This window comes from Glossina fuscipes, unplaced genomic scaffold, assembly GCF_014805625.2.
Source record: "Glossina fuscipes isolate IAEA_lab_2018 unplaced genomic scaffold, Yale_Gfus_2 61, whole genome shotgun sequence".
NCBI lineage: Eukaryota > Metazoa > Arthropoda > Insecta > Diptera > Glossinidae > Glossina > Glossina fuscipes.
In genome coordinates this window covers 3,863,882-3,889,645 of record NW_023998433.1, presented here as the reverse complement: position 1 = coordinate 3,889,645, position 25,764 = coordinate 3,863,882, and the positions used below count along the sequence as shown (strand labels likewise).

General features: G+C 33.4%; 6 protein-coding genes across 9 annotated transcripts in view; 4 read left to right on the top strand and 2 right to left on the bottom strand.

Annotated features, from left to right (window-relative positions):
- Positions 1–732: 732 nt before the first annotated feature.
- LOC119637888 (Bloom syndrome protein homolog) lies at positions 733–7,576 on the top strand. Its single transcript, XM_038034323.1, is given in 11 exon segments — positions 733–946; positions 994–1,029; positions 1,102–1,799; positions 1,861–2,700; positions 3,084–3,641; positions 3,701–3,920; positions 3,923–4,525; positions 4,585–4,781; positions 4,847–4,937; positions 6,073–7,083; positions 7,147–7,576. Coding segments are annotated over 11 exon segments (4,347 nt in total). The 5' UTR covers positions 733–900; the 3' UTR covers positions 7,194–7,576.
- Positions 7,577–11,271: 3,695 nt separating this feature from the next.
- Positions 11,272–12,600, top strand: LOC119637908 (mpv17-like protein 2). The gene has a single exon (XM_038034350.1). It carries the CDS (start codon positions 11,872–11,874, stop codon positions 12,598–12,600), a length of 729 nt encoding a protein of 242 aa, XP_037890278.1. The 5' UTR covers positions 11,272–11,871.
- Positions 12,601–12,704: 104 nt separating this feature from the next.
- The window catches only part of LOC119637928 (integrator complex subunit 10), a 42,105-nt gene continuing 29,045 nt past the window's right edge, over positions 12,705–25,764 (bottom strand). The window contains exons 1-7 of one of the 2 annotated variants that reach the window (XM_038034383.1): positions 15,009–15,028; positions 14,760–14,934; positions 14,627–14,694; positions 14,313–14,565; positions 13,460–14,254; positions 13,232–13,399; positions 12,705–13,164 (exon numbers count right to left, since the gene is read on the bottom strand). In XM_038034383.1, coding sequence (XP_037890311.1) covers positions 12,721–13,164; positions 13,232–13,399; positions 13,460–14,254; positions 14,313–14,565; positions 14,627–14,694; positions 14,760–14,894 — 1,863 coding nt within the window. In that variant the 5' untranslated portion in view covers positions 14,895–14,934; positions 15,009–15,028 and the 3' untranslated portion in view covers positions 12,705–12,720. Of the gene's footprint in view, positions 13,165–13,231; positions 13,400–13,459; positions 14,255–14,312; positions 14,566–14,626; positions 14,695–14,759; positions 14,935–15,008; positions 15,029–25,764 lie in introns of those variants that run through there. The other variant, XM_038034382.1, reaches the window with a different exon arrangement.
- On the top strand, positions 15,271–18,125 carry LOC119637927 (protein arginine N-methyltransferase 7). Of its 2 annotated transcripts, XM_038034381.1 has the most exons (4): positions 15,271–17,376; positions 17,437–17,588; positions 17,651–17,912; positions 18,038–18,125. In XM_038034381.1, the coding sequence occupies exons 1-3, from the start codon at positions 15,685–15,687 to the stop codon at positions 17,907–17,909; spliced, it is 2,103 nt and encodes a 700-aa protein (XP_037890309.1). In that variant the 5' UTR covers positions 15,271–15,684; the 3' UTR covers positions 17,910–17,912; positions 18,038–18,125. The 2 variants fall into 2 exon arrangements, with proteins under 2 accessions (XP_037890309.1, XP_037890308.1); XM_038034380.1 differs by lacking the exon at positions 18,038–18,125 and having other exon boundaries at positions 17,651–17,969.
- LOC119637929 (tektin-B1) lies at positions 17,918–19,748 on the bottom strand. Its single transcript, XM_038034384.1, has 4 exons — positions 19,264–19,748; positions 18,772–19,203; positions 18,485–18,707; positions 17,918–18,413 (listed from the first exon to the last, which is right to left on the bottom strand). The coding sequence occupies exons 1-4, from the start codon at positions 19,473–19,475 to the stop codon at positions 17,985–17,987; spliced, it is 1,296 nt and encodes a 431-aa protein (XP_037890312.1). The 5' UTR covers positions 19,476–19,748; the 3' UTR covers positions 17,918–17,984.
- Positions 20,036–23,121, top strand: LOC119637930 (ubiquitin-conjugating enzyme E2 variant 1). 2 transcript variants are annotated; one of them, XM_038034385.1, is made up of 4 exons: positions 20,036–20,225; positions 21,128–21,270; positions 21,369–21,491; positions 21,557–23,119. In XM_038034385.1, exons 1-4 carry the CDS (start codon positions 20,201–20,203, stop codon positions 21,695–21,697), a joined length of 432 nt encoding a protein of 143 aa, XP_037890313.1. In that variant the 5' UTR covers positions 20,036–20,200; the 3' UTR covers positions 21,698–23,119. The 2 variants fall into 2 exon arrangements, with proteins under 2 accessions (XP_037890313.1, XP_037890314.1); XM_038034386.1 differs by lacking the exon at positions 20,036–20,225 and adding an exon at positions 20,596–20,830 and having other exon boundaries at positions 21,557–23,121.

Genomic DNA, 25,764 nt, shown 5'->3' with positions numbered 1-25,764 from the left:
CTTTATTGAATTGCTTATCATCAAACATGCTATTAAGGTAGCTATTATGGATGACCATAAAAATTTGTTGTCTTCTCTGATAGCAAATAAGCTCTGCTTTTAATAGATAAAAGAGATGCAGATAATCAATATATGTTTGATATATACCAGATGTTATATGAATTTTAAATGGGTGACTGACACTTTGTTTGGACACCTGGTCCCTGTCCGGCTTTTTTTTTTGTGAAAAAGTTGACTTTCATGAAAAAAGCCAAGTTGATAGTACAATTTCGTCTATTAAATATACTCCCAATGAAGCAATACGAGTAATTCGTAACAACATCTTTCAACAATTGAAAGACGAATTCAGAGGGAATAAATCCCACATTTAACTTTGAACGCTTATCAGAAGGTTCCTTGAATTCCTGGGAAAGCAAAATTCTCTATAGATTCATGAGCGGTCACATTTATGATAAAGTATATTTAAAAATGATTCGGGCTATTTCATGTTATCATGTGGCCTCCTCGGTGTGCGCCATCTCGGAAAACTAACTTGCTTTATTAAAAAAGCGAACTTATCTCTTAATTTACGCTACATTTCCTTTTTTCTTACGTTCAATCAGAATTTATTTCTATAACATTCTTTTTTTGGCCAAAGTTTGCAACACTATTTTTACATCATTTTCTACAACTCAACAATCTACAATTACATTTAACATATGGGCTTCAGCTATCTTGACCGCAGTTTTTTTTGTGTTTTGTATACATTTCTTGCAAATAAATACTGCCGTTTATTATTCGGACATATAAGCGTTAAATCTTACAATCTTAGTCTATCTTAACTCAACATTCAAAAAAAAAAAAAAAAAAGTTTATTACGCAAAAAATATACAAAATATGTAAAACAAAGAATACAAAAATATGTCAAAAAAATATGAATTGAAAAAAACCAAGCAATTATCACTTAGTGATTTTCTTGGCTGTCCGGATCTGGACAGCCAAGAAAATCACTAAGTGATTTTCTTGGCTGTCCGGAAATCGAAAGCCAAGGTGGGAGCACTTTCTGAAATATATACAATGTATACAAGCTTTATGTCTTTTAATATATTTTAACCATAAAAGAACCAGCAGTCAAAAAAATGAATCCCATTTATTTGGATTCTTCGGAGGAAGACGAAGAAGAGGAAAAAGAAATAAGAAAAACAACTAACATCATTAACAAGGGCGATATTAACACTACCACAAGAATCTCCGTTAAGAAATATTTATTTGATGATGTGTCCAAATCGTCCCTAGCTGCGCTTACTCCTAAAAAAATTAAACCACTTAATATACAAAGTAAGGAAAACAGTACGAATTTGAACAGATTGGAAAGCTCATATTCTCCTATTAAAATCGACTTGAATAACATAGATGCTTTACATCAAAAAACTATGGAAAATTTAGAAAACAATATTGCGAAAGTAAATAATGAACGAAATATTTATACCATAGCTATTGACAAAAATTTGCCCTTATTATTGTCGGAAAATACCTCATTCAAACATTGCCAAACAGCTCCCAAAGATTTAGACACTACATCCAATGCAAGTAGTAAATGCGATAGAAAAATAAGGGGAAATACCATAAAATCGAAAGAAGAAAATCCCGGATTTTCGCCTTCAAATTCGTTAAACAAAAGTGGTGATGGATTAGTAAACAAAGGCTTGCAACAAATATTACCACAAAAGCCTAAAGTAAAAATTATGTTTGAAAAGGGCTTAAATGAGTATCTGTGTGACTTAGTAAAAAGCATTTACTTTGAAACTAACACTGAAGAGGTATGTTGCTGTCCACATTCTGTAATATTCTTAAATCTTTCTAATGTTCGATAATTTATAGAATGACATCCATGTAATTAAAGCTACACTTGGATTTTTCAAAAGCACATCCTTGCAATTAATGGAAAAATATTGTAATATAGTGGATCAAATACCACCTGATTATTTTAATGATATTGAGGGGTTTGAGACTGGAACTTTTCTTAAATTAAAAATTATGCGTCAAAAGTTTAAAGCGAAATCAAAATTACTGCAAAATTGCATGGATAGATTAGAGAAGGAAACCAAAATGATGGGAGAGCTGCAACATCATGCAGGGTCTATAGATTTTGACGTGGATGCTATGGAAGAAGAAGAACGTCGCGTTAACGCTGAACAGGAAGAACTTCATAAATTTAATAAAGAAAGTTTAAAAAGAAACGATTTGGACATGAAGTATTGTGACAATGTCGCAAAAGATGACATAGTGAGAAACACATCCCTGCAGTCAAACGAACTATTACGCCTACGTGAAGAATTGGTTCATGATCTGTGTGAAGAATCTGAAGAAGATGAAGCAACCAATAGAAAGGAAAATGATCTGGATAAAACTTTTTGTTCCGAATTTGAACATGAGGGAAAAGAAAATCCGAATGCATTGCAGGTTAATAATAAGGAAAGCGCAATAGTTGATTACGAAAATGATGGTGATTGCGAATTAGATGATTTATTAAATGATCTTAAAAATCATGAAGAAGAACTGAATGGTCGTAAGTGTTTGTATGACGAATATGTTTACGCCGACTATGAGAGAGAGAAAAAACAGAAAAAACAAAAGGAAAGTGCAAATGTTCAACGTATAATGTTTCCTGTAGAACATCCACGTGTTGCAACACCTGAATTAGACGAGGATGGGTTTCCGGTAGGTTAATAAACTTAAAATAGTACACAATTCAGAACTTTCAGATATTTTTCAACCGGGTTTATTAAAGAAAATCAGTACCACAATTACTATTATCAAAGTCACTATTAACATTGACCTCATTCTGCTTTCGTTGAAGATACAAGCAGATTGTAAATATCTGGTTTATCTGCGGTGAAATTTACCCTAACCTCCACATTTTTACGATCGTTTAAGGTCGATCGTTTAATCAACTGTTTGTAATGCATGACTTAAACACGCTGACAAAAAACTAATTATTATTATTAACATTAGATATTATCAATCACATTATTATTAGCATCATTGTTATTTATTTATTTTTTTTTGCACATATTCATTATTATGTATTTACTATTAAACAGGTTTACGATGCAGAACAATTTGAAATGGCTTTTTCGCAAGCTGCTTCTAAATTTAAAACGTCCACTTTGGATTCATCTAATAAATTAAGTTATGTAATTAATTCTTCCCAACAAGCAATAGATGATGACCTTTGTGTCATTAATTTAGACGACAGTTTACCAAGTACCAGTCATGATGCTCGCTTGCAGCAAAGGATGATTGCTAGCTTATCAACAACAAGTACAACGCAAACTTCTCAAAAAGTTGAAGGCAAATTTCATTCAAATGTTCATAATGATGGTACAACTGGTGAATTTGATGGATTGGATTACCCTTATTCGAAACATATGATGGAATTGCTACGTTTCAGTTTCGGTCTGACTAGTTTTCGTCCAAATCAGCTACAAGTTATTAACGCTGCTTTGCTACGTCAGGACTGTTTTGTTTTGATGCCCACTGGAGGTGGCAAATCATTATGCTATCAATTACCTGCCATTATGAACCCAGGTATAACCATTGTAATAAGTCCTTTGAAATCATTGATCATAGATCAGGTCAATAAATTGGCTTCGTTGGATGTAAGTAAGATTAATCTATGTAAACTGCTCGGAAAAGTATAAGTTTTTTTATAATTCAGATTAATGCGACAAAACTTTCTGGCGAGCAAAGCCAGCGAGAACAACATATTATTTACAACGATTTACAATCAGAAGCGCCGCTTATTAAAATCTTGTATGTAACACCTGAAAAGATTTCAGGTTCCACTAAGTTTCAAGATTTACTTGACGATCTGTATCGCAAGGAGAAAATTAGCCGGTTTGTAGTCGATGAAGCTCATTGCGTATCGCAATGGGGCCACATTTTCGTCCCGACTACAAACGCTTGGGTATATTGCGTCACCGTTTTCCTAATGTGCCGATGATGGCTTTAACGGCTACTGCCACCCCACGCGTACGTATGGATATTCTACGCCAGCTGAACTTAACGAACACAAAATGGTTTTTGTCTAGCTTCAATCGCAGCAATCTGAAATTTTCAGTTGCACCAAAAAAGGGAACTCAGGTTGCATTGGAAGACGTTAAGATTTTCATACGTTCTCGTCCTTCTACACATAGTGGTATTATTTACTGCTTGTCACGAAATGAATGTGAGCAAGTCGCCAAAAGTATGTGCAACGATGGAATAATGGCATGCGCATATCATGCTGGACTCACGGATAGTGTAAGGGAGTCCCGACAAAAAGATTGGATAACAAACAAGTGCCGTGTGATATGTGCGACAGTCGCTTTCGGTATGGGTATCGATAAGCCCGATGTTCGTGTAGTCTTACATTTCTCTATGCCCATGTCGATTGAAGGTTATTATCAGGAAGCTGGACGTGCTGGCCGAGATGGCGAAATAGCTCATTGTGTTTTATACTACAATTACAGTGATATGTTACGTTATCGCAAAATGATGGATAGTAAGCTGACATTTAATAATCATTCAAGCATTTATTTGATTGAAACTTAAATTGTTTAGAGGATCGACAAACGTCATTTGAAGTTAAACGAATAAACACAGAGAATTTGCATCGCATTGTGGGCTATTGTGAGAACGTCTCTGATTGTCGTCGTTCCCAGCAATTGGACTATTTTGGCGAACACTTCACTAGAGAGCAATGCATGCAAATGCGTCAAACTGCCTGTGATAATTGCCTAAAACAGCAGGCGTACGAAGTAGGTCAAACAAATTTGTCTGAAATTTTCGAAGCTTAAAATTCTCGCTTTTTTGTTTTTAATAGAACATTGACGTCGTGGAACACTGCCGGAAGGTTGTACGATGTGTGACCGATTTGTGTAATGGGCGCTCCCGTTTTACATTATTGCACATAGGTAACAGTATATATATAGTTTCTATACATACATACATTTATTTGCAAAGTTTGAATGAGTGTATACATACAAAAGTGTAGTAAAATCAGTTTATGTATACAACTACTTCGATCGCCACAACAACGCTTTATAATCTAATTAGGGATTGTCTGGCATATTGATAAATTTATGTGCCAACGTGTTAATCAGGTTTACAAATAGGTTCTACCAGTTCCTAATATTTCCCCAAACATTGCTATGAAACACAAAAACAATGTTGTTAATCAATCCAGTTTGGTGCTCAAAAAGCTTCCGGGGGCTTAAGTCTAAGAAGATATACTTAAACATTATGATATCAACAATGAAATAACGGTCTTATTCCTACTTCCATACACAACTCCATAAGACTTGTAAACGTAATATTTCATGTCGAATTAACCTCGTCGAATGTCAAATGGTTATAGTCTCAAAAATTGGAATAAAATGATGAAATTTAGTACTCTCATGAACGATCAAAAACTATACCTTCCAATTCATAGCAAGCGTATTTGGAAAATTTGGTACATAACTGTATAAAACGATTAGCGAAAATGGATATTATTTGCGTCCAGAGACGCCCATAATAAACAAGAGGATGTGCTATTCCGCACATAGATCTAAATTTTGGCAAATATTACGGTCAACAAAAGAGTTAGGCCCAAAACGTTGTCGACTGACATATATTTGGCAAATTGTTTTGGTATTTTAATCTTTTCGTTCAATTCATCAAATCAAGATACGAAAAATTATATACTGGGTGCAGGTGAAGGTGCAGTTAATTTTCATGAGAGCGCTTATATGGCAGTGGGCGCAAAACGTGAACAGACCAAAATTATTATTTATCGTCTAGTTTTGATATAAGGTACTAAAAATGAAAGCGTTTCATCATGCTTTTTTTTATTTTACTTTTTCTGGGAATTTTTATAAGGAGTGGGGCCAAAAAATTTCCCTACATTCTCTAGTTTTGCAGCTTATTGTCATATAAATGCTTATTTATTCTGTAATACAATTGTTAGAGGATTGAACGTAAGGCTTCAAAGACTCGAACATCATCAATCATAATAGACGTGTCCTGTTTGCTATTTTATTTTCATCAAAAATTAATTTGTCTTTCCAGCCGATGTTCTTAAAGGTTCTATGATTAAAAAAATCGTTGATTATGGTCATAATAAAACTTCATACCATGGCATACTTAAGGACTGGGATAAATCTGATATTCAAAGCTTATTACGAATTATGGTTACTAAAGATTACTTACGTGAAGAGTTAATATTTACCAACGACATACCCCAAGCTTACATATACTTGGGTTGTTGTTCCCCAAAACTTATGAAGGAGAATGTAAAAATTAGTTTCTCACGGGCAAGAAAAGGTGGTCCTAAACCGTTAACACTAAATAATGAGATCATACATAGTTCAATAGTGACTGTGAACAAAAGCGATAGTGTTGAGGCTAAACTTCGTGAAATTAGTGCTCGTTGCTATGAAGATCTATTAGATTTATGTCGCACGTTCGCAGCGGCGCGTAATGTCGCCATGGCCACTATCATGAATATACAAGCTCTTAAAGCTATGTCTAATCAACTACCAGAAACTGCGACCGATATGTGTTCCATGCAACATGTTACTAAAGCTAACTTTGATAAATATGGCGAAAAGCTATTAGAAATAACGAGACACTACGCTGCGGAAAAATTGTGCTATCTAATGGATTTAGAAGATCAACATGAAGCAGAAAATAAGAGCAATAAAGAGACAGTTACGCGTAAACGTGCATCCACTAATCAAATTTATAATTTCGAAAAAAGCGATGCGGAGAATGACGTTGAAGACTGGGAACGTGCCGTGGCTATGCAAGGCATTTCTTATAATAATGTTGGAAGTAATACAAATCCAGTGCTTAAACGTAAAGGTGCTTGGCGAGGCAGAGGATCAAAAAAATTTCGTCGAACATCTTCTGGACGTAGAAGCAGTAACTTGAGTTCATCTTCTGCTCATAATTCACCTAAACGAAGCGCTAGTAAACGTTTCAACAATTCTCCTCGTAAAAGAGCAGCTCCCAAACGTGGCCGTAAAGCTGGAAGCAGAGAAGGGGGTGGTGATGGGTGTCGGATATCCAAAAAAACAAGTGAGGCTCTTTCGTTCTCTTTCTCTTTTTAAAATGATCGAAAATTTATTTTTCTACTAACAGATCGCACCTGTGATTTCCAATTAATGCCTATACCCCAGTCAAAATAATACCAATCCCAATTTTTGCTACCTTCTAATTAATTCAAATTGTAGCTCGGAATCATAATTTAGAGTTAATATTAATTACTATAAAAAATCTCTTGTTGTTTTATTTTTGTATATAAATTTTACATCATAGAGTAAAGAGTGCTTGGCTCTTCGAAAAATACCGTTTTAACAGGTGTAATATTAGGCTAAGTTATTAACTGCTGATTTTATTTAATAATAAACCGCAAATCATTATGTAACACCTTTCTGAGCTCGTTTGCTCCTCCTCAGTAGTATTTCGTTTCATATCCAGCATGTTGGTGGCGCCTCCATTACTAAATTAACCATAGTTTAGATAAAGATCGTTTATATATCAATCCCCTTAAGAAGTTTATATATGTTTAGGCAATAAACTTTTACTATTTTTCACGGGTTTAATATTGATGTGGTTTTAAACATTCTTAAGTTCGCGTAAAAACACTTTTTAATTTGTTTTATTTCCATTTCTTTCCTTTCATGTAAAATCTTACGGTTAAAACAAACACATATAAAATTTTTTTTTTGTGTGTACGAGAGAAATAGATAAAGAGGAATTGTCCTGATGTCCTGATTGTTTCATTAGCTGTGAGATTGAGAGTCACAATCGGATGAATTTCCGCAAAAAAAAACCGAAGGATCAGATGTCTAGTAGATGAGATTCCCTTTGTTCATTGCTAAAGATGTACGAGTAGTCAGTACGGTACTGTCGAATTTCTGATAAATTTCCCGGAAAAAAGAATGATAAGTTTAGGCTGTATAGTGTTAATTAAGATAGTAGGAGAACAAAAGATTAAAAAGAAATATCAGCAACTCTGATAAAGGCAGTCAATTGTTTGATATATAATTGCTAGCACGAAAAATTATTTATTAGAAATATATCTGCTGTTCTGTTTTTCTCGTACATACGCACTTATATGCATACCGTAGTTCATATTGACTTAGAAGCACAGAGCTGGATATTTTTCTGCTTTGCAAACGTTTGAAACAATACGACGTCATATTAAGAAACTATGAACAGAATTCATGTCCATACAAATAAGGCGAATGAAGGAGCAAACATATAAATGGTACGTTAGTACTGTTATTGATAAAAGATACATCAAAAGTCTCCAAGAATCTCAATTTGAACAGAATGTTGGAACAGGATATTCCTATTAAGGCTGCTGTTAGGTTTCAAAGAAGAAATTCTGACATCAAGGTAGAGTTTATTCCCCCAATGAGTATTAAAGTTGATTTTAAAGGGAAAGCCCTCCACAAAATGGTAAAATTCAATTTTTGCAATCTACCTGTGAAAAGCAACGCTTTAAGACCAGGATATGGGCATCTGTCAGCGTTCTTTGAAGCCAAGAAGAAAAGCTGTCTGGACTGCGGAAAGTCTTCCAAGTGCAAAAACTGTAAAACGATGAAATGCTTGTCCTCTGGTTCAGGCGAGCACAATGCTCTTAACAAGTGGTACCCGAACAGAGAGCGGGAATTAAATATCGACAAGATTATGGCCGTTAAAAATCTTTCCTATAAAGAAGTGAAAAAGAACTTTTCCTCAAACTACTTTAATGGCCTGGATGACAACTCCTACGATGAAAAGTTCCCTCCATTGGCGAACTCGTCCGCCATTTCTAGCAAGGATGGTAATGAACATGCTAATAAAACTTTAACATGGAAAAAATTCAATGCAGTCGTTAAAAATATTCTTTCATTACACTTCCCAAGCCTTCTCCCAGCTCACACCCCAATGCGTCTATAACAAGATCTCAGCGGCCAATAAATTCGAAGAAAAATTTGCTTTCCTCAGAACTTGATAGATTAATCTCTGCGATTAAAGAATGTATCCGTCAAATAATCCCTCTGAATCGTGTCAAAGAATTTGAAGAAAAAACGTCGAATTGTGCTAATAATCGCTACAATCAGGCGCATAGTAACACGAATAATTCCGCTGCAGTTCTGTTTTTATTTAAAGCATGATCTCGTTTTTACAATGTAATAATATTCAAAGTGTTCGACGTAACTTATCATTTTTGGATTTTTACTTGAATTCTAATAATATTAATTTCTGCATTTTAAGTGAAGTTTTTCTAAGGAATGACAATTTTTTTGAAGGTAAGGTTTCCAATTATACTTCAGCCACCAAATGTCGAGGTGACGGTTATGGTGATGCTACTATTCTAGCTATGCAAAACGTCCATTTCAGACGTATCCCCTACAATTCTGCTGGCGATATTGTCATTTTTAAAACCATGAATTTTAAACCGAATCTTTTCATAGCAACATGCTACTTTTTACTCAGTCTTCAGAGATTATGTGACTTTCTTGCTGTGTGGCCATTAAATCTCGACCAACAAAGCCATCAATGTCAGCAGAATCGATATTTCAGTCGAGAATTAAACGGTTGTACTGTGTGGAATGACCATGATAATTAAAGATACTTGGATATGCTCAAGAGCTATATTCCAAGTGTCAATCTGATTGCAATACCTTCAATTCCTTTTAGTAGTGTCAAGAACACACCCTTTTCATTGCATGAGCTAATATATGTTTTACATACCAGAAAGAGGACTACTGTTACAGGTTGTGAAGGAGTTAACTATGACATGGTCAGAGCACTGTCTGGAGGAAGCTTAAGTATCCTCTTTCATGCGATGAATAATTGCTGGTCTATTAACTTTATACCGTAAGATTTGCGACGCATCAAAATAGTTCCCATTCTTAACGCACGTAAAGACCTAAATGATTTAAGCAATTTCAGACCAATTTCTTTAGTATCTGTATTTTTAAAAATTATCGACCTCATGGTTAAGGAGAGAGTAATGGCTTTCTTGAAAACTGGGAACATTATTCCAGCTCGTTCTTATGCCTATCAAAATCGCAAATCTACGAATATGTGTGTTAATGAGCTGTCTTTTCTCGTAGCTAGTTTAAAAAAAACTGGTACAATGGCTATGTTTTCACCGGAGAAAGGCAAAGCCTATGATTGTGTCAACTTGTTTAAGCTTAATAGAATTCTCTTAAACTTTTCAATACCTCCTCAAATACGTCTGTGGATAGTAAATTTTTTATCCAAGCATGGTTTGGTATGGTGGTGTTCCACAAGGCAGTTGTTTGAGCCCCATACTCTTCAATCTATACAGACGTATTTTGCATGATCTTCGAGATGACAAAACTCACATTGTTTCAATATGCCGATGATTTCTTAGTTGTATCTGCCGATTGGTCTTTTTCAGTGTGTGAATAATCTCTTGATAAAAGCTAATCTTTTTTTCGATTCATGCGTCGATCTTAATTTATATTTTATCAAACTAATCAGATGAAAGCTCTTCGATTCCTTGGTAACACTTTAAATGCCAGCCCAACTTTTTGTGGAAGTCTTCAAGTTATATGGCTGTCTCCTCGATCTCTTTGCAGCAAAAAATGTACGTCATCTCGGGGAACTAACTTGCTTTATTAGAAAAGCTAATTTATCCTTTTAGAATTTTTTTTTTCCTCTTTCCTTTTTTTTCTTTCGTTTTTGCGTTTAATAATCTTCTATTACCATAGCATTGCTTTTCGTTTTCAGCCAAAGTTTGCAACACTGTTTAACTTTCAAGAACTCAACAAGCACAATTACACACACACACACACAATTACATTTAACATGCTCACTCCAGTTATTACGGCCGCTCTTTTTTTTTTTTTTGTTACGTTTTATACATAATCGTGACTAAAAATTACAACAATTTATTATTTGGACATATAAGCCACAAATCTATTGGCTTAGTCCATCTCTGTTCAACATACCAAAAAAAAAAAAAAAAAGAGATTCATATACAAAGTTTTTACAACGAAAAAGAAAAAAAAAAAAAGAAAAGAGATCCATATACAAAGTTTTTACACTCCAGATGGCAGTATTTTGTGAAAATTATTACGAAAAATTGAAACTATACAAAACCTCTAGTCTTATAGTATATATTTTTGACTTATTTCATTTGGAATAGTAACATTGATATGTCGTCTTGTTGATAGTTTGCTTTTTATATATATTTTAATTCATTTTTACACAGTCGACACATCCTTAATAACACATAAGGTAAATTTATTACAGTAAAGCTAGGGGCATTGCTGCTTTTAGAAACAAATAAAAAACTATACTTCCGGTGAAAATAAACTAAAAAAAACGTCGAAAAAAACGGTGTAAAGTTCACAGTTCTACATTTATCATATTTTCTAATATCGGATATAAAAATCTCTTTTACTTGTTGATATCAAAAATGCTCATTTAGAGCATTTGGTATAACTGGTAAAAACCCTACATGCAATCAAAACCTGCAAAAGTCGTAAGATATGTATGACAATATACAAAAAAGCGCGCGATGGTCGCTAAATTTTGAAATTTAGTGGCAGAGATTTAAATTTATAGTAGACAGCTTTATAGCCAAGTAAATAAGACAATAACTTTGAAATTGTGTTAGATGGACTGTATCTTTTAAAGCAGGAATTCGAACAGCGTAAATGAAAATTCATGTGAAAAGCAAGAAAGTAATGTGTGACTTGACTGTATTCGAGTCGCTGCAAGAGAGCAATTGCACAATTGTCATTTTTAAAAATGACAGTGATACTCAAAGAACTGCAGGTGATAATTATAAGGGCAAACTTGTAGCTATGAGAATAAACGTAATAATTTAGAAACATGTTTACACGAACTCTTCAACGTTTTGGAAGTAGTGTAGCGATACCACTATTAAAAAATAAAGGCGTCAAACTATCTCTATTATACCGCCACCAATTACTGAAAACCACTATAGTAAAGCGTGAACCTAATCAAAAAAATAATAGAAACATTAATGGTAGTAGCGGTTCGGCTTGCTATTTACGGATATTTTGGAACAATGTATTTGGTAAATATTTGTTATTTACCAATATCGCTGGTTCCGGTCTTCTAATGGTTGTGGGTGATGTTATGGCTCAAGAGATTGAATTTCGTAAAGGAGTACCAAATTCTAAACGCTATGATCTAGAACGCATGGGTCGCATGTTCGTTGCTGGTGCCCTAATGGGACCCTTACATCACTACGTTTATAATTGGATGGAAAAAATCATGCCAATACCAAACTTGCGAAACACTATACGCAAGATACTGATCGACCAAATATTTATGTCACCAGCTTGTTTACTTATTTTCTTTTATTCAGCTTGCTTGTTAGAAAGAAAAACTGTTGCTGAAACCAATGCCGAACTCAAAGAAAAATTCTTATATATATATCTGATTGATTGGTTACTTTGGCCCGGAGCTCAATATGTAAATTTTCGTTATTTAGATATAAAATATCGGGTAACTTATGTTAATGTTTGCACCGCTCTGTACGATGTATTCATATCGTATGTAAAACATTTACATAAGGATGCACCGACTTTATAAATACAAATATTCTTTTCTTAGTGGAATTGTTAGTTGTTTTCTAATTTTAATTAATCATTTTGATTCTAAGTAAAAAACATTTCTGATAATAATATAATTGTGCATGCATGAGTTTCTTTCTTATTGAAATTGAGCCGCTTCCGCGCCAAACATAATGTGTATTAATTTAATTTGTTCTTGCGTAATAAAATTAGCTATCAATGTGGTCAGGTTTTCATTGGCTCGTGAAATTTGTTGTTTTATAATTGAACGAAAATCTTCTCTTACTCCCTTGTCAAAACCGCGTGTGCGACGTGTGGCTATCGAACCCGTAGCAGTATTATGTGATGCATTAAAATCAAAATTAATAGTATCGTTGTAATTATTCCACATATACATAAACTCTTCAATAAAGTCAATTGTGATGATGTACATAGAAAAATTGCGAAATACAAATGAACGTCGCGTCGCTATAAGCGAAAAGATCTGCTCAGCCATCTCTGTATCACGGGGATAATCTACTTGTAGTAAAATTAGAAGATCTCCCAAGATTTCGTCAGGACAGTTCGGTTCATAAAGTTTTCGCTGTAAACAATAAACATTTTTAATTAATAGGAAAGGCGAATGTGTGTTCATATGTGTTTTAACTTACGCTCAGACAAGTGACTATGGCTTTGGTGCAATATTGGACCAGAGCTTTCTGTGCTAAGGGTATGAATATCATATGTCTTGGTACTTTAAGGGTTAAATGCTCCAACAATTGTCCTTGGGTTGCAGGAAGATCGGTTAAAATTTTTAGTATACATTTGAAACCATCGAACTATTGATATTTAAAAAGAAATTATCTATATAACTTAAAAAACAAGAAATTATAACTCACCGTTAACGACCCATTCAATAAATTTAAGCTAAGTTTTAAAAGATTATGAACGAGAGAACTTTTTATTGCCATTTCTGTCATTAAAGTTTTGGCTTCCTCCTTGTGACCAAAATAAATGGCCAAATCATATAGAAATCTTGATATCCACGGTGACAAAGGTAGAGTCAAGAGTAACTTACTGAAATCTCTTTGAAATTGTTCGGTGTTTAAAAGTTGCCAACATTGGGCAGCATGTACAAAAGCTTTTGATAAGTCTTTGCTGACGGCAGTGGTTAACGATATCTGTGGTGGTTCATTACTTTGTATATCATTACGTTCTAGTGGCCAATTTGTGAAACCTTCAACTAATACGTGGTTCAATTGTATTTCGTCAGGTCGGGTATCGCAGTTTTTAATATAACAATGCAAAGAATATATAAACAAAGTTGTGGCGTAAAAGAGAACTTGTGTGCTACCCGCTGCACTACTTGATACAATTTCTATCAGTTTATCCCAATAGACATCTTGACCCCAGTTTTTATTAAAGGGCAAAAATACTTCCCAGCGTTGAATTTGACCGCACAATAATAACACTTGGAAAATCTTTTTCCAGATCTCATTCGTGTCACATTTGATTTCATCGATAATTTGACGTATGTAATATTCTAGAGATGTCGTGAATATTCGACACACAAGACCGGCAGGTAAATCTAGACTTTTATGATAAAATAAAGGTAAGGCTTCTTCCACCAATAAGTCTTGATATTTTTGAGGATTCTGCTTCATACCATCGGCTATCATTTCCAATAAACGAGGCTATAAATTGAAGATAAAGCTCTGCAAGCGTTTTAAAAATTTGCATTTAACTACTTACTGAATGGGTAACTAAGGCTTGAGGAAATCTTTTAAGCACTAAAAGCAATAATTTGCATTGGTTTAAACTGTTTTCGGTATTATTAACTGTGAGCATTAAAATTTTATGCTGCACATCATAAGAGACATGTTGAAACATTTTAACATAGAACTCCTGCGTGGATGTTATTTCATTTTCTGGCGCACGCAACGCACTGGTCAACTCATTAACCTCCTCCCACAATTCGACATTTTGATTCTGAAAAGTTAATATTCTGTGCAAAAACACAAATTCCTATAATTTATTAAACACATGATAATTCGTAATGCTCTTACATGTAACTGAAGCATTTTGCCGCCTCTTCGTAATTGTTGGCTTCTTTTTCCAGTTTGTAAGCCTCAAACTATAAGGAATTGTTAAGATCTAAAAGAATTTCGTAAAATAAATACTCTCCTGCATAATACTTACTTGTATGTTAAAGTTATTGGGAAATAGGCTTTTGGCTGTAATTATCCACGATTTCGCCGAACTGGGGTCAGTAGTGCGTAATTTTTTGACCTCCTCTATTGCATAAAGTTCATCTCCGGTATTATTTAAACCCATTCTCACAGAAATTTATGATTTCGGGCTTGAGTATGTAGTTCTGTGAAAAGTTACTTTAATTAAAAAAGGTACCTTTTTATAAAAATTAACAATTGCTGCCGTTTTTTTATTTACGGCAATACAACAACTACAAAAATGCAAATACTACATAGTGCAGCTCCGCGTATCAGCTGTTTTAAGATATAACATAGCTGTCGCTGCAGTCTGATACGGCTCAGCTGATTTTATTCGATATTGAGTTTGCAATGAATACTTGTTCACATTTAGAAAATATATGTATAATTGTACGTGTATACATATACTTTATACTTGACACTATTTCGTAATAAATAAATAAATAAATATACATTGATATACAATTTAGGTAAATTTTTCCATAAAAAATTTTATTAAAAAAGAAATATATGAATGAAAATCACCATTACTTGATTCTATATACCGTGAAGACAAAAAAAAGGAAACATATCACTTTCTAAGAATAAAATAATATAAATAAAATTCTTATATATTCTGCTAAAAAGATTATTGCAAACCTTCCTCTTCTATATACTACGTTAAATTCTGATACTAATTTAGACCCTTCAGACTCTTCTTCCCAAAATCACAAGAAGTTCGATTAGTTTCAGCTAAAGAAATTCTAAATTACACTAGAGAAATTGAAGGTATAATAAAAAAAAAATCCCATAAATAATTGAATTATTAGACAAATTGGAAGATTCACGACAAAATATACAACACTGGTTTTATTGAGCCATTGAAAATTACAAAGTGTTTGAAGATAGATTCGGCTATGAATCTTGAAACTCATCACATGTCAGTTTTTACGCAGAGACTAAATCCTTTAAAAACGCAAGTTGAATGGATGGTTAACGAAGACACATACGATTATCATCAGGAAGTGGCAAATGCTGGTTTTGGTGATATGCTGCATGACAAAGAACGTAACCAAAAATATTTTGTAGTTATAAAAAAAATGGTTGCTAGCATGCGTGCAGAAGGTCAAGAAGTGCACGTTTTAGATATAGGTACTGGTACAGGTATACTTGCAATGATGGCATGGCACGCTGGAGCAGATACGGTAACGGCTTGTGAAGCCTTCATACCTATGGCTAATTGTGCTGAAAAAATACTAAAAGCAAACAATTTCGGAGATCGCATCAAATTGATTAAGAAAAGGTCCACTGATATACGTATTGGCGAAGATATGGAACGTAAAGCAAATTTGTTAGTCACCGAAGTCTTAGATACGGAACTTATTGGAGAAGGAGCTTTAGCTATATATAACCATGCTCATGCTAACCTATTAACTGAGGACGCGTTGTGTATACCATGTAAAGCTACGTGTTATGCTCAAGTTGTTCAATCGAGTTTGGCTACACAATGGAATTCCCTAAAGCTTTTAGTAAATTTAGATGGCGATATTTTATTAAAACCTTCCTCAGAAGTGCTGAATTGTAGTGGTGAACCAAGTGTGCATGACATTCAAATGTCTCAGCTGCCTTTAGAGCAGATCAAACCTTTAACTCAACCTATAGAAATATTTCAATTTGATTTTAACTGTAAAGAACCTACAGATGTACAGCGTTTTCGTAATATACTAGTGAAAGCATTTATACCTGGTTCAACTGACTTGGTGTTTTTTTGGTGGGATATCAAAATGGATTTTAAGGAGGAAATTGTGCTCAGTTGCGCCCCATTTTGGGCTCATCCTAATTTCAAAGAACTTAAAGCAAAGGCATCACCTAAGTTACCTTTAACAAATGTTGTGCCTTGGCGTGATCATTGGATGCAGGCTATTTATTATATACCGAGACCATTAAAGCTAACTGAATCGGATGACGAGTTCATTTTAAATTGCAATCATGATGAATTTTCCTGGTGGTTTAATGTTTTACCTAAGGTATCTAATAATTTTGAAAAGCAAAACAAACGTCATGCCTGCATCTGTCGTTTCCACACAACATATTCAAGGTCCAGAATAGGACAAATTAATCAAGCTCCACGCAACAAACGTTACTTGCGTTTCTTGGAAAATAATATACACAAGGATTCAAATGTTTTGGTTTTAGGCCATGGTTGTATTTTAGGGTTGGCTTGCTGTTCCCTTGGCGCCTCTAAAGTATGGTGTCACGAGCCTTATAAGTTTTCGCGACATTTTATGGATTCCTTAGTGCAATGTAACAAACTTAATAATGTACATTTAGTAGAAAGTTTGAAAGATATAAAGTCGGAAGATCTAAGTTCTTTAACACATATAATTGCGGAGCCTTACTTTCTTACCTCTATACTTCCTTGGGATAATTTCTACTTCGGCTATTTGTTAACAAAAATTTTGGAGAAATTAAACCGATTAGTGCAAATATCACCTTTCGCTGCCAGCATTTATGCGGTACCGGTAGAATTTTTAGACCTTCACAAAATAAAAGCGCCAGTAAGAGAATGTGAGGGTTTTGATCTAAGTCTGTTCGATAAAATGGTAGAGGTAAGAAAGTGAGATCTAATGGAAATCAAGAGCAATACGTTGAAAATTGTGCGCTTTTAGGTATCGATGTCCATATCGCAAGTTAAAGTAGAGGCTCATCCGCTTTGGGAGTATCCTTGCCGGGCGTTAGCAGATCCTGTCGAAATTTTAAAAGTTGAGTTTAGACGTTTCGACATAGACAAACATCACCAAGGAGAGATAATTGTGAAAGAGTAAGTTTCAATTTTCTAGTTTCTTTCAACCTACTTTTATTTTAATTATAAATCTTTTTCAGATCTGGTCTTTGTAACGGCGTCTGCTTGTGGGTGGACTGGTTTTTGGATAAAAGTGGCAATAGCAAATCTGTAGTCAGTTCGGGTCCACTAGCATCGATTATTCCGGGAGAATTCATCAAATGGGACATGTTCACACGTCAAGGCGTACATTTTATACATAATAATGAAGCCATTAAAGGTAGTATATTAGAATGGTCGGTGGCCTTTAAGTCTAAATCAGCTGAACTGGATTTCAATTTTGATATTAAACACAAATAAAACGTACGTAAGCAAACAAGCATAACATATCAAGTTTATTATGGAAACAAATAAAAAATTAAGTCATCAGAAATTTCAATTTTTTGGTATTTCCTTTTCCATTTTGGTCAATTCAATGTTGCGATCAGTTTGTGCAGCTGGTTTGGCAGCACCAAATTCCCCCCCTTTAAGGCGTTGGCGCAAATCTAAAGCCCTTATGTCGGTCATGAGAGAATGCTGCTTATTTTCGAGGTCAACATCAATCTTCTGAGCATGTTCTTCCAACAGATTATAGTTGGTTTTAGCTTCATCAATTTTATCTATTAAACGACGCCTGATGTCGCGGAGTTTATGTACTTCTAGACAAAGCTGATCATGGGCTTCATCTAAGCATAGTTCCATGCCAGAACGTTGGGCACGATTTTCCAAGCGAGTCTCAGCCAATTTTAAGCCGTCAGTTTTGTCCCGCAAAGCCTGCTCTAAAGTTTTAATTTCACACACAGCCTTCTCCATCTCTTCTTTCATCTTTTTAAATAAAATAAAAAAAAGCCAAATATACTTATGAAGTTTTTGTTGGAAGATTTTTAATACTTAACCTTCAGCTGTTGCCATTCCAACTCATTACGAGCTCTTTGGGTTTCAAATATACGCTTGCGTATACTATGCTCTGCTCTCTCTTGCTGCGATGTCAGCATATTCCGAGCCTTCTCGCGGCACACGAACAAAGCCTCACGTATGGCGTACGTATCAGCCAATTCATTTTCAGCTAATTGCTTCATATTCTTCGTATGTTCTAGCCATGATTGATATGAGCAAGAGCTGAAAAGCAGAAAATTGTATACGCTCTTTGTATTTGATTCCAAATTTCAAAATTTGAACAGACTTTTTAGGGATTCTGGTAGAGTCCGGCTTATATGTTATATTGGCCGCAAATTTGTCTAAAGCCAATTGAGCCATGTCCAAATCTTCTGCTTCTTCCTTATTGCCTATCTCCAAACCTAATTTGAACTTAACCTCCTCTAAACGACACAATTTTTCCCAAGCCTTCTGGCATTGATCGGCCAGCAAGCGTTGGTTGTTTTCCAAAACAGAAAGTTCATTCTTTATTTCAGTATCAGCGTCATCGTAGGTCATTTCAGCACCCAAGCGGCAATCTCTCATGGTTAGGCATTCTCCTATAACCGATAAAGGGTTTTGCATGGCTTCAAGTTCACGCTCAGTTGAGCATTTTTCTTCGCTTAACAATTTCATTTCACGTTCAATACGTTCAAACGTGTTCGCTATAGCATCACGCCAACGGTTTAATTCAGAAATACTGAAAGATTATATTTACTTAAGTCAGGTTTTTAAAAAACATCACAACTTTTAGACTTGCCGATCGGCTAAAGCCTCGTTAGTTTCATAATTCGTCCAGTCACCTTCGATACGCGTTTCATTTCTTAGATTACGGGAACTGTGACGTATGCGAAAGGCGTCACCTCGACGAGCGTCAGCAACATTGCGCAATGTGTTCAAACGGTTGTTCCAATCAGACAAAGCCAAATGTTGTAGAGGCTTCTCTAAAACCAATAACGATTGAAATGCCATTTTCAATGTAACTCAATACAATTTAGAACAAAAATATATATGTTAATATAGACGATGTTTTCACCACAAAATGAATTAGTTTCTTATTCAAAAAATTTTTGAAATATATATCTTGACAGTCTAAAAATGAAATCAATACTAGACACAGAATTTTTTATGTGCATCTAGTATACAGAAAACTGTGGCTAATGCTAAAAACCGATTTCCAAGGCAACTATTGCTTAGAAATGATTTGAAATATCATATATCAATAACGGTTGTCAAAAGTTTTCAGAAAGTGGATGGAAAATAACGTAAAGTTTACTCCGTTTGTAGCTTTCGAGGTTGTTCGAAATACAAATAAATGTTTATAATTCTATTTAAAAAGATTAAATATTATTTATGAATACATCCTCTAACATTTATCTTGATTTGTATGAGAACAAAAAGCTGCACGAGCAGACCACATTTATTCACGGATTTTTCTGGCACCTGGCAACCATAAACAAACAAATTACAGAATTTCTCGAAATATTTTATCATTTAATTTAGTTTACAATCCAAATTCCCTTAGTAATTTATATATAGCAAAAAAAAAAGCGTAAATACGCCCTAAACTTAGTAACAAAGAGATAAAGTGAATGCACTACAGTTGCATTTCATATATGCGCAAGAGTGAAGGAGAAAGAAGAGATTGATTTGAAGTTTCTTGAGAGTGTGTAATAGATTGCTGTGAAGAGTGAAAAATGGCGAATCAATCCACCGGTGTTGGTAAGAAATTTTAATTTAAAGAAAAATTTTAGGATTTCTCCAAAGTTTTTTCAATTAACTTTACAAAGTTAAGAAATTTATCTTATAAGTTGTGTCATCCTAAAGACTATAATTCGAATTTGCTGTGTTTTTGCTTAGAAAAACGCTTTGAAAAAACTGTGGTGTGTGTGTGCTCTTTTTTTTTGCTCTTGGCAAAAAACGTGAAAGTGAAAAAGTATAGTCACTGACTACAGCAAAGTAGGAAAATCAAGGAAATAATAAAAAAAAATGAAAAAAAGCAGTAACCAAGAAGTTGTTTTTGCTAAATTTCAAAAAAAAGGTGGGGTACTGAAGTTATTAAATTGCAGTAAAATCCTACTCTTCATTTTTTAATTTGCTATAATTACTACAGCACCCACCGCCCATTCGATTTGACAGTCTTTGTTTTAGTGGACAGTTTGATTTCATACGAATAAATGCTTATGCGCCGGAGGAACACGAAGAGCTATGATTATATATCTTCAATTATTACTCTGCGTGAAAGACCAGTTTTGCCCTTCGTCTCATTGTTGTAGAAATAATTAATTAAGGCTCGCATCGTTTGTTTACAGTATAATATTTAATAGGTAATTAGATTAGCAACTTACAAATACGTATGTATGTATGTATGTATGAATGTATCTATCTATCTATCTCTCTATCTATTTGGGGTTCAAACAGCAGACTATTGCCTCATAATGGTGGTCATATTATTTTTTTTAAACGCTATCAACTTTTCTTGTTTTTTGAATAGTTTACAGATTTTTTATGATCGATCTTTTGATGTCATATGTTGTTTCCATGTTTTTTATTTGATTGGTTTCGTTATAACGATGGTTTGATTATTTTATGTCTTTAAATATCTTTATTTTTTTAATACGTAGTGGTTCCAAGAAATTTCAGGCTACTGGAAGAATTAGATCAAGGCCAGAAAGGTGTGGGTGATGGTACCATATCTTGGGGTCTTGAAAATGATGATGATATGACCCTCACATACTGGATCGGCATGATCATAGGTCCTCCTAGAGTAAGTAGAACTGTTTGTTGCGAATCTTAACAAATGGTGGCAATTTAGAATACAAACGTATATATTTTAATGCAATGTTTTGTTTTATCGTCTTACAGACTCCTTATGAGAATAGAATGTATTCCTTAAAGATTGAATGTGGCGAGCGATATCCTGATGAACCACCTACGATAAAATTCTTAACAAAAGTTAATATTAATTGCATTAATCAGAATGGTGTGGTAGGCATCTGCTTTTCGTGTTAACCATTTAAAGAGAATGATTCTCCTCTTTCATTTTTCAACAGGTTGATCCTAGATTAGTACCCATGCTGACACGATGGAATCGTGAATATACAATTAAGTCATTATTACAAGAAATACGTCGGATTATGACTTGCAAAGAGAATCTTAAATTGGCGCAACCACCAGAAGGCACCTGTTTTTAGTTGAGCAAAGCATTTACAATAATAGCCGCAACAACAAGAAATACTAAAATGAAATTAACATCATCCTTAAGTAAAAGTAAAACAACTACAATAACAGCACTAACAACAGCAACAAATTTGACCTAAACAAACAGTGGCTGGTAAAAACAAAAACGCTTCAAAAGTCACACATACACACACTTTCTAAGAAGCATAACTTTTTTTTATTGGAAATGCGAAAACGATGATTTCTTTTTCATAACAGCTTGCCCTAATTAAAGAACGGTTTTGCTGTTTAATTTTGTCATCATAACCATTTTTCAAAAATTTTTATTACATGAATTGCAAAACTCATTTTTATTTAAAAATTATAAAAATAACGGATTCTTCTTTAACTTCTTAACCTGATGATGAAGAACAAATAAAACAAAATGCTGCTGTTGCCTCTATTAAGCCTAAGGTGATTAAAAAGTAATCAGTTATCATGTGTGTGTAAACAAAGAAAAACAAAACAAAACGGGTGACTTACAGTGTAGGGTAACGGTTGGTTAAATTAATGAAATAAACTGTTAACACTGTTGCCTTTTTTTGACGATAGTCAACGTCAACATTATTGTTTAATGATAATCGTAATGATATATCGAAAGCTAACTCGAAGAAAAAAGTGGAAAACCAATAAAAACAAATTACTATTACTAATATTACATATTGTGTATAACATTGTCATTGCCGTCTTAACATGTTGCATTTATATTTGTTGTTCATTTCACAAATAAAGAACAGCACTGCAACATGTATTGAAAAGCAAGTAATGTTTGCAGAAACAATACGACTACACTCTCTTTTTAAGTAGCGTATTAACTTGCGAGTCTATGTAATTAAATTATTCTTAAATAATTACGAATTACATAATAAAAATGCTAAATTAATAATAATATATATACATTTATATATAGATACGTATAAAGGTTTTTCCCTCTCTGCCAGGTTGCAATAAAGAAAAATTGACAGCAGTGTAGAAAAATTTACGAGATTAAGTTTTTCTTTAAAAAAAGAAGGATATGAAACTGATATTTTGCAGTGGATAAAATAAATCTACAGGAATTTCGCTAAAATTAGGGAAAATATAAAGCAGTGAAATTTTTTAAATAATTTAATGAAAAAATCACACTACTTATTTGCATGCTTATAATAGTGTGTGTATGCATGGATTGTGAATTGGAAAAAAAATGGGTTTTTAATAAATTGTCATAAGGGGCTGTAGAGCTAGAAAAGAATTTCATTTCAATTACAATGCAAGCTATTGCAATTCTAGATATTTATCTTTCCTTATTTTCTACTTCCTCTCATACCTTCTATGTACCACGAATTTTATTGAGTTTTTAATTTTCAATATAATTCAAATCAATTTTACAATTTTTAAGCAATTTTTTGAAGAAACAAGTTAGCTAAGAAAAATTATTTACCCAGAATAAGAGAAAATAATCTTTAAATGCGATTTTATTTTCATGCAAAGTACATAATGTGTAGAATTGATTCAAATTCGTCTAAAACAAACTTATGTAATTGTAATATTAATTATAATAATAAACTAATAAAAAATTACTCTAATATTAAACGAAAAAAAAAAAAAAAAAAAAAATTAAGACAATGGGCGAAAAATTTCATTAAACTTATATAACAAACCTAAAAGTTAAAAATGTTATAATTAAGAGATGATGTACTATTGAGTATAAGAGAGGTCGTTTGATGTTGGAAAATTTCTCTGATTAATTTCCTAATTTAAATCGATTCGATGCATTTTATGAAATGTTACATCATTTTACAAACAAAACGAAAACAAAAACTTTTGAGAAAATCACAAGGTTAAGCATTCTGGTTGCAACAATATCTCCCTTTTCTCTTTTATATTGTTCTATCATTCATATATGAACACGCATACATATTTATTGCATTCCAATGACTGTTCTCAGAATTCGACTTGATAGCCTGTTGATAATTTTGTTGTTGCTGTTATTAATTTTAGAAGAAGAACATAAATTTGTGATGAAGCATTAAAAAAGTTTTTCCATACAGAAAATTCACATGGTTGAGTTCTCGCTGTACGTACATATTTTCGTAAAGATTATAAACATGTGTCTGTTTTGTAACATATGTTCCTCAGAGAAAACGTCACTTTTTTAATAGATAATCGTATATATATATATATATATATATATATATATTGTAATCATAATCTAGATATTCTATAAGACTATAAGGGGGACGCGTTTTAAACTTTATATAAATTGTTAGAATTTCCACAACGCTTTTGAAGCGCCGGCAACAAGGCGTTTACAAGAAAAGGACTATGAATGTGGAAAAATGGCAAAGAACAGTGCACAAGCCGACAAACCCACAGGTTTACAAATGGCTAATGGCAAGAACGTGCTTATATCTGAAAAAGGGAGAAAACGTGTGGGAGGCCTCCTAAACGAATTTCACCGAAGTGAAAGTGATGGTGATATTGACGATAATTTGGTTTGCATAAAAAATGAAGTTATTTCTAAAAAGCAAAGCATGCTATCTGAAAAAAAAACTTTTAAGCCATCTTTAACAAGCAGGAAAGAAGAAGGAGATTACCCCAGATGGAGCGGCAAATTGTCAGTAGATGAGAAAAAGTCGAATATAAAAGTTGAAAACGATGAAGGGAGTGGAGAGATGGGAAGCGATTATGCTAATATTGTATTAAGTCAAAGTGTTCTTCCTCAAGATGATTCAAAGCAATTTTTTGTCAACAGACCGATGATATATTGTTGGCTCTTAATGATAACAATCGCTTGTTGTCATTAAACCCAAAAAAGAATTTTAGGTCACCCAATGAACTCTGTGAGACACGCAATAAAAATTTATTACAAACCGAGACTACAATACGCGAATTAGGGGAGTTTCTTAAAAATGCTGCAGAAAGAAGTACAACAAGTACACCATGCAATAACCCAAAACGCAACGTATAACCAAAAATATAACCAAAAGCATCCGTCTAGTTGCAGCTTCTAGCAACAAACACTTTTTCAACCGCTTTAATTTGTCATTGGGAAAATCAAACTGGCCTTTCCTGTTGCTGTATATTAATTTATATAATTTATATTTAAATATAAATAGCTTTATTATATATTTAAAATAGCTTTATGAATATATATAAAAATATATATAAAAGAAATTGTTCTTTTTAATGGTTTCCTGATTGTTTCCGATTCTTTTTCCTTGACTTGGTCGCTTTTGCCTTTCTATCATCTCCTCTAGATGTTTAGTGTTTCTGTTAGTGCTAATAGTTGCTCTTAAGCTTTACACGTATTAATGTTAACTGTCAGTTTTGTTTATTTCGTTCGAGAAATACGTCAAAGGATTTTTTTTTAGGAACTAGCGCTTCTTGTAACGGAAAAACGGTTTTGAGAGCCAATTCAATAGAAACGGTCAATCTGTTGAATCCAGAAGAGAAGAAAAAAAAAAAAGTCATGGTATGGTGATAGTCAAAATTTTTGTTTAATGGAATTGGTAAATAAATGGGAAAGGTGTATGTAAGCGTTAACAGTCGTGTCATCGTAAATGCATAACGTTACCAATTTATGAACGCTTGGATGCACGCAAGCCTCTATTACGAATAAAACTTTCTCACTGTTTTTTTTTTGTCTCCATTCATACATAAATTCTGCTCGACTTAAAAAAAAATGTATTTGCGTGAAAAAAAAATATATTTGCACTATTTCGTCAATTTTAAAAAACTGCTGTGATCTTGTATCGACTTGTAGGTATCTAAGATTCAATCTGAAACTGTTTTTCTTTTATTTTTCCTTTTTTTTTCTTTCAATTGAAATTTAAAAACTGAAATTATAATGAGAGAAATTTAAAAATAATAGATGATAAGTCGTAGAGCAGATTGGAATCTTAAAATTTAATATTTATTTGTAATATCGTTAAACGTTGTAAATATTTCATAACTTTGCGTATATGTACAATACATTTTAACGAACAAATATATATATATATATATATATAGATGTACGTACACTAGATTACTATATATGATGTATAAAAATTTGTAGATT

What these genes read in the sequence shown, in the direction of transcription:
- LOC119637908 (XM_038034350.1), top strand. Translation starts at nt 11,872, where the DNA reads ATGTTTACACGAACTCTTCAACGTTTTGGAAGTAGTGTAGCGATACCA.
- LOC119637927 (XM_038034381.1), top strand. Translation starts at nt 15,685, where the DNA reads ATGAATCTTGAAACTCATCACATGTCAGTTTTTACGCAGAGACTAAAT. An exon ending in TGTTCGATAAAATGGTAGAG is followed by an intron (nt 17,377 to 17,436) that starts GTAAGAAAGTGA and finishes GTGCGCTTTTAG; the next exon opens with GTATCGATGTCCATATCGCA. An exon ending in GGAGAGATAATTGTGAAAGA is followed by an intron (nt 17,589 to 17,650) that starts GTAAGTTTCAAT and finishes AATCTTTTTCAG; the next exon opens with ATCTGGTCTTTGTAACGGCG.
- LOC119637929 (XM_038034384.1), bottom strand. Translation starts at nt 19,475, where the DNA reads ATGGCATTTCAATCGTTATTGGTTTTAGAGAAGCCTCTACAACATTTG. An exon ending in TCTACCAGAATCCCTAAAAA is followed by an intron (nt 18,708 to 18,771) that starts GTCTGTTCAAAT and finishes TCTGCTTTTCAG; the next exon opens with CTCTTGCTCATATCAATCAT. An exon ending in TGGAATGGCAACAGCTGAAG is followed by an intron (nt 18,414 to 18,484) that starts GTTAAGTATTAA and finishes TTATTTAAAAAG; the next exon opens with ATGAAAGAAGAGATGGAGAA.
- LOC119637930 (XM_038034385.1), top strand. Translation starts at nt 20,201, where the DNA reads ATGGCGAATCAATCCACCGGTGTTG. An exon ending in GAATCAATCCACCGGTGTTG is followed by an intron (nt 20,226 to 21,127) that starts GTAAGAAATTTT and finishes TTTAATACGTAG; the next exon opens with TGGTTCCAAGAAATTTCAGG. An exon ending in TGATCATAGGTCCTCCTAGA is followed by an intron (nt 21,271 to 21,368) that starts GTAAGTAGAACT and finishes ATCGTCTTACAG; the next exon opens with ACTCCTTATGAGAATAGAAT.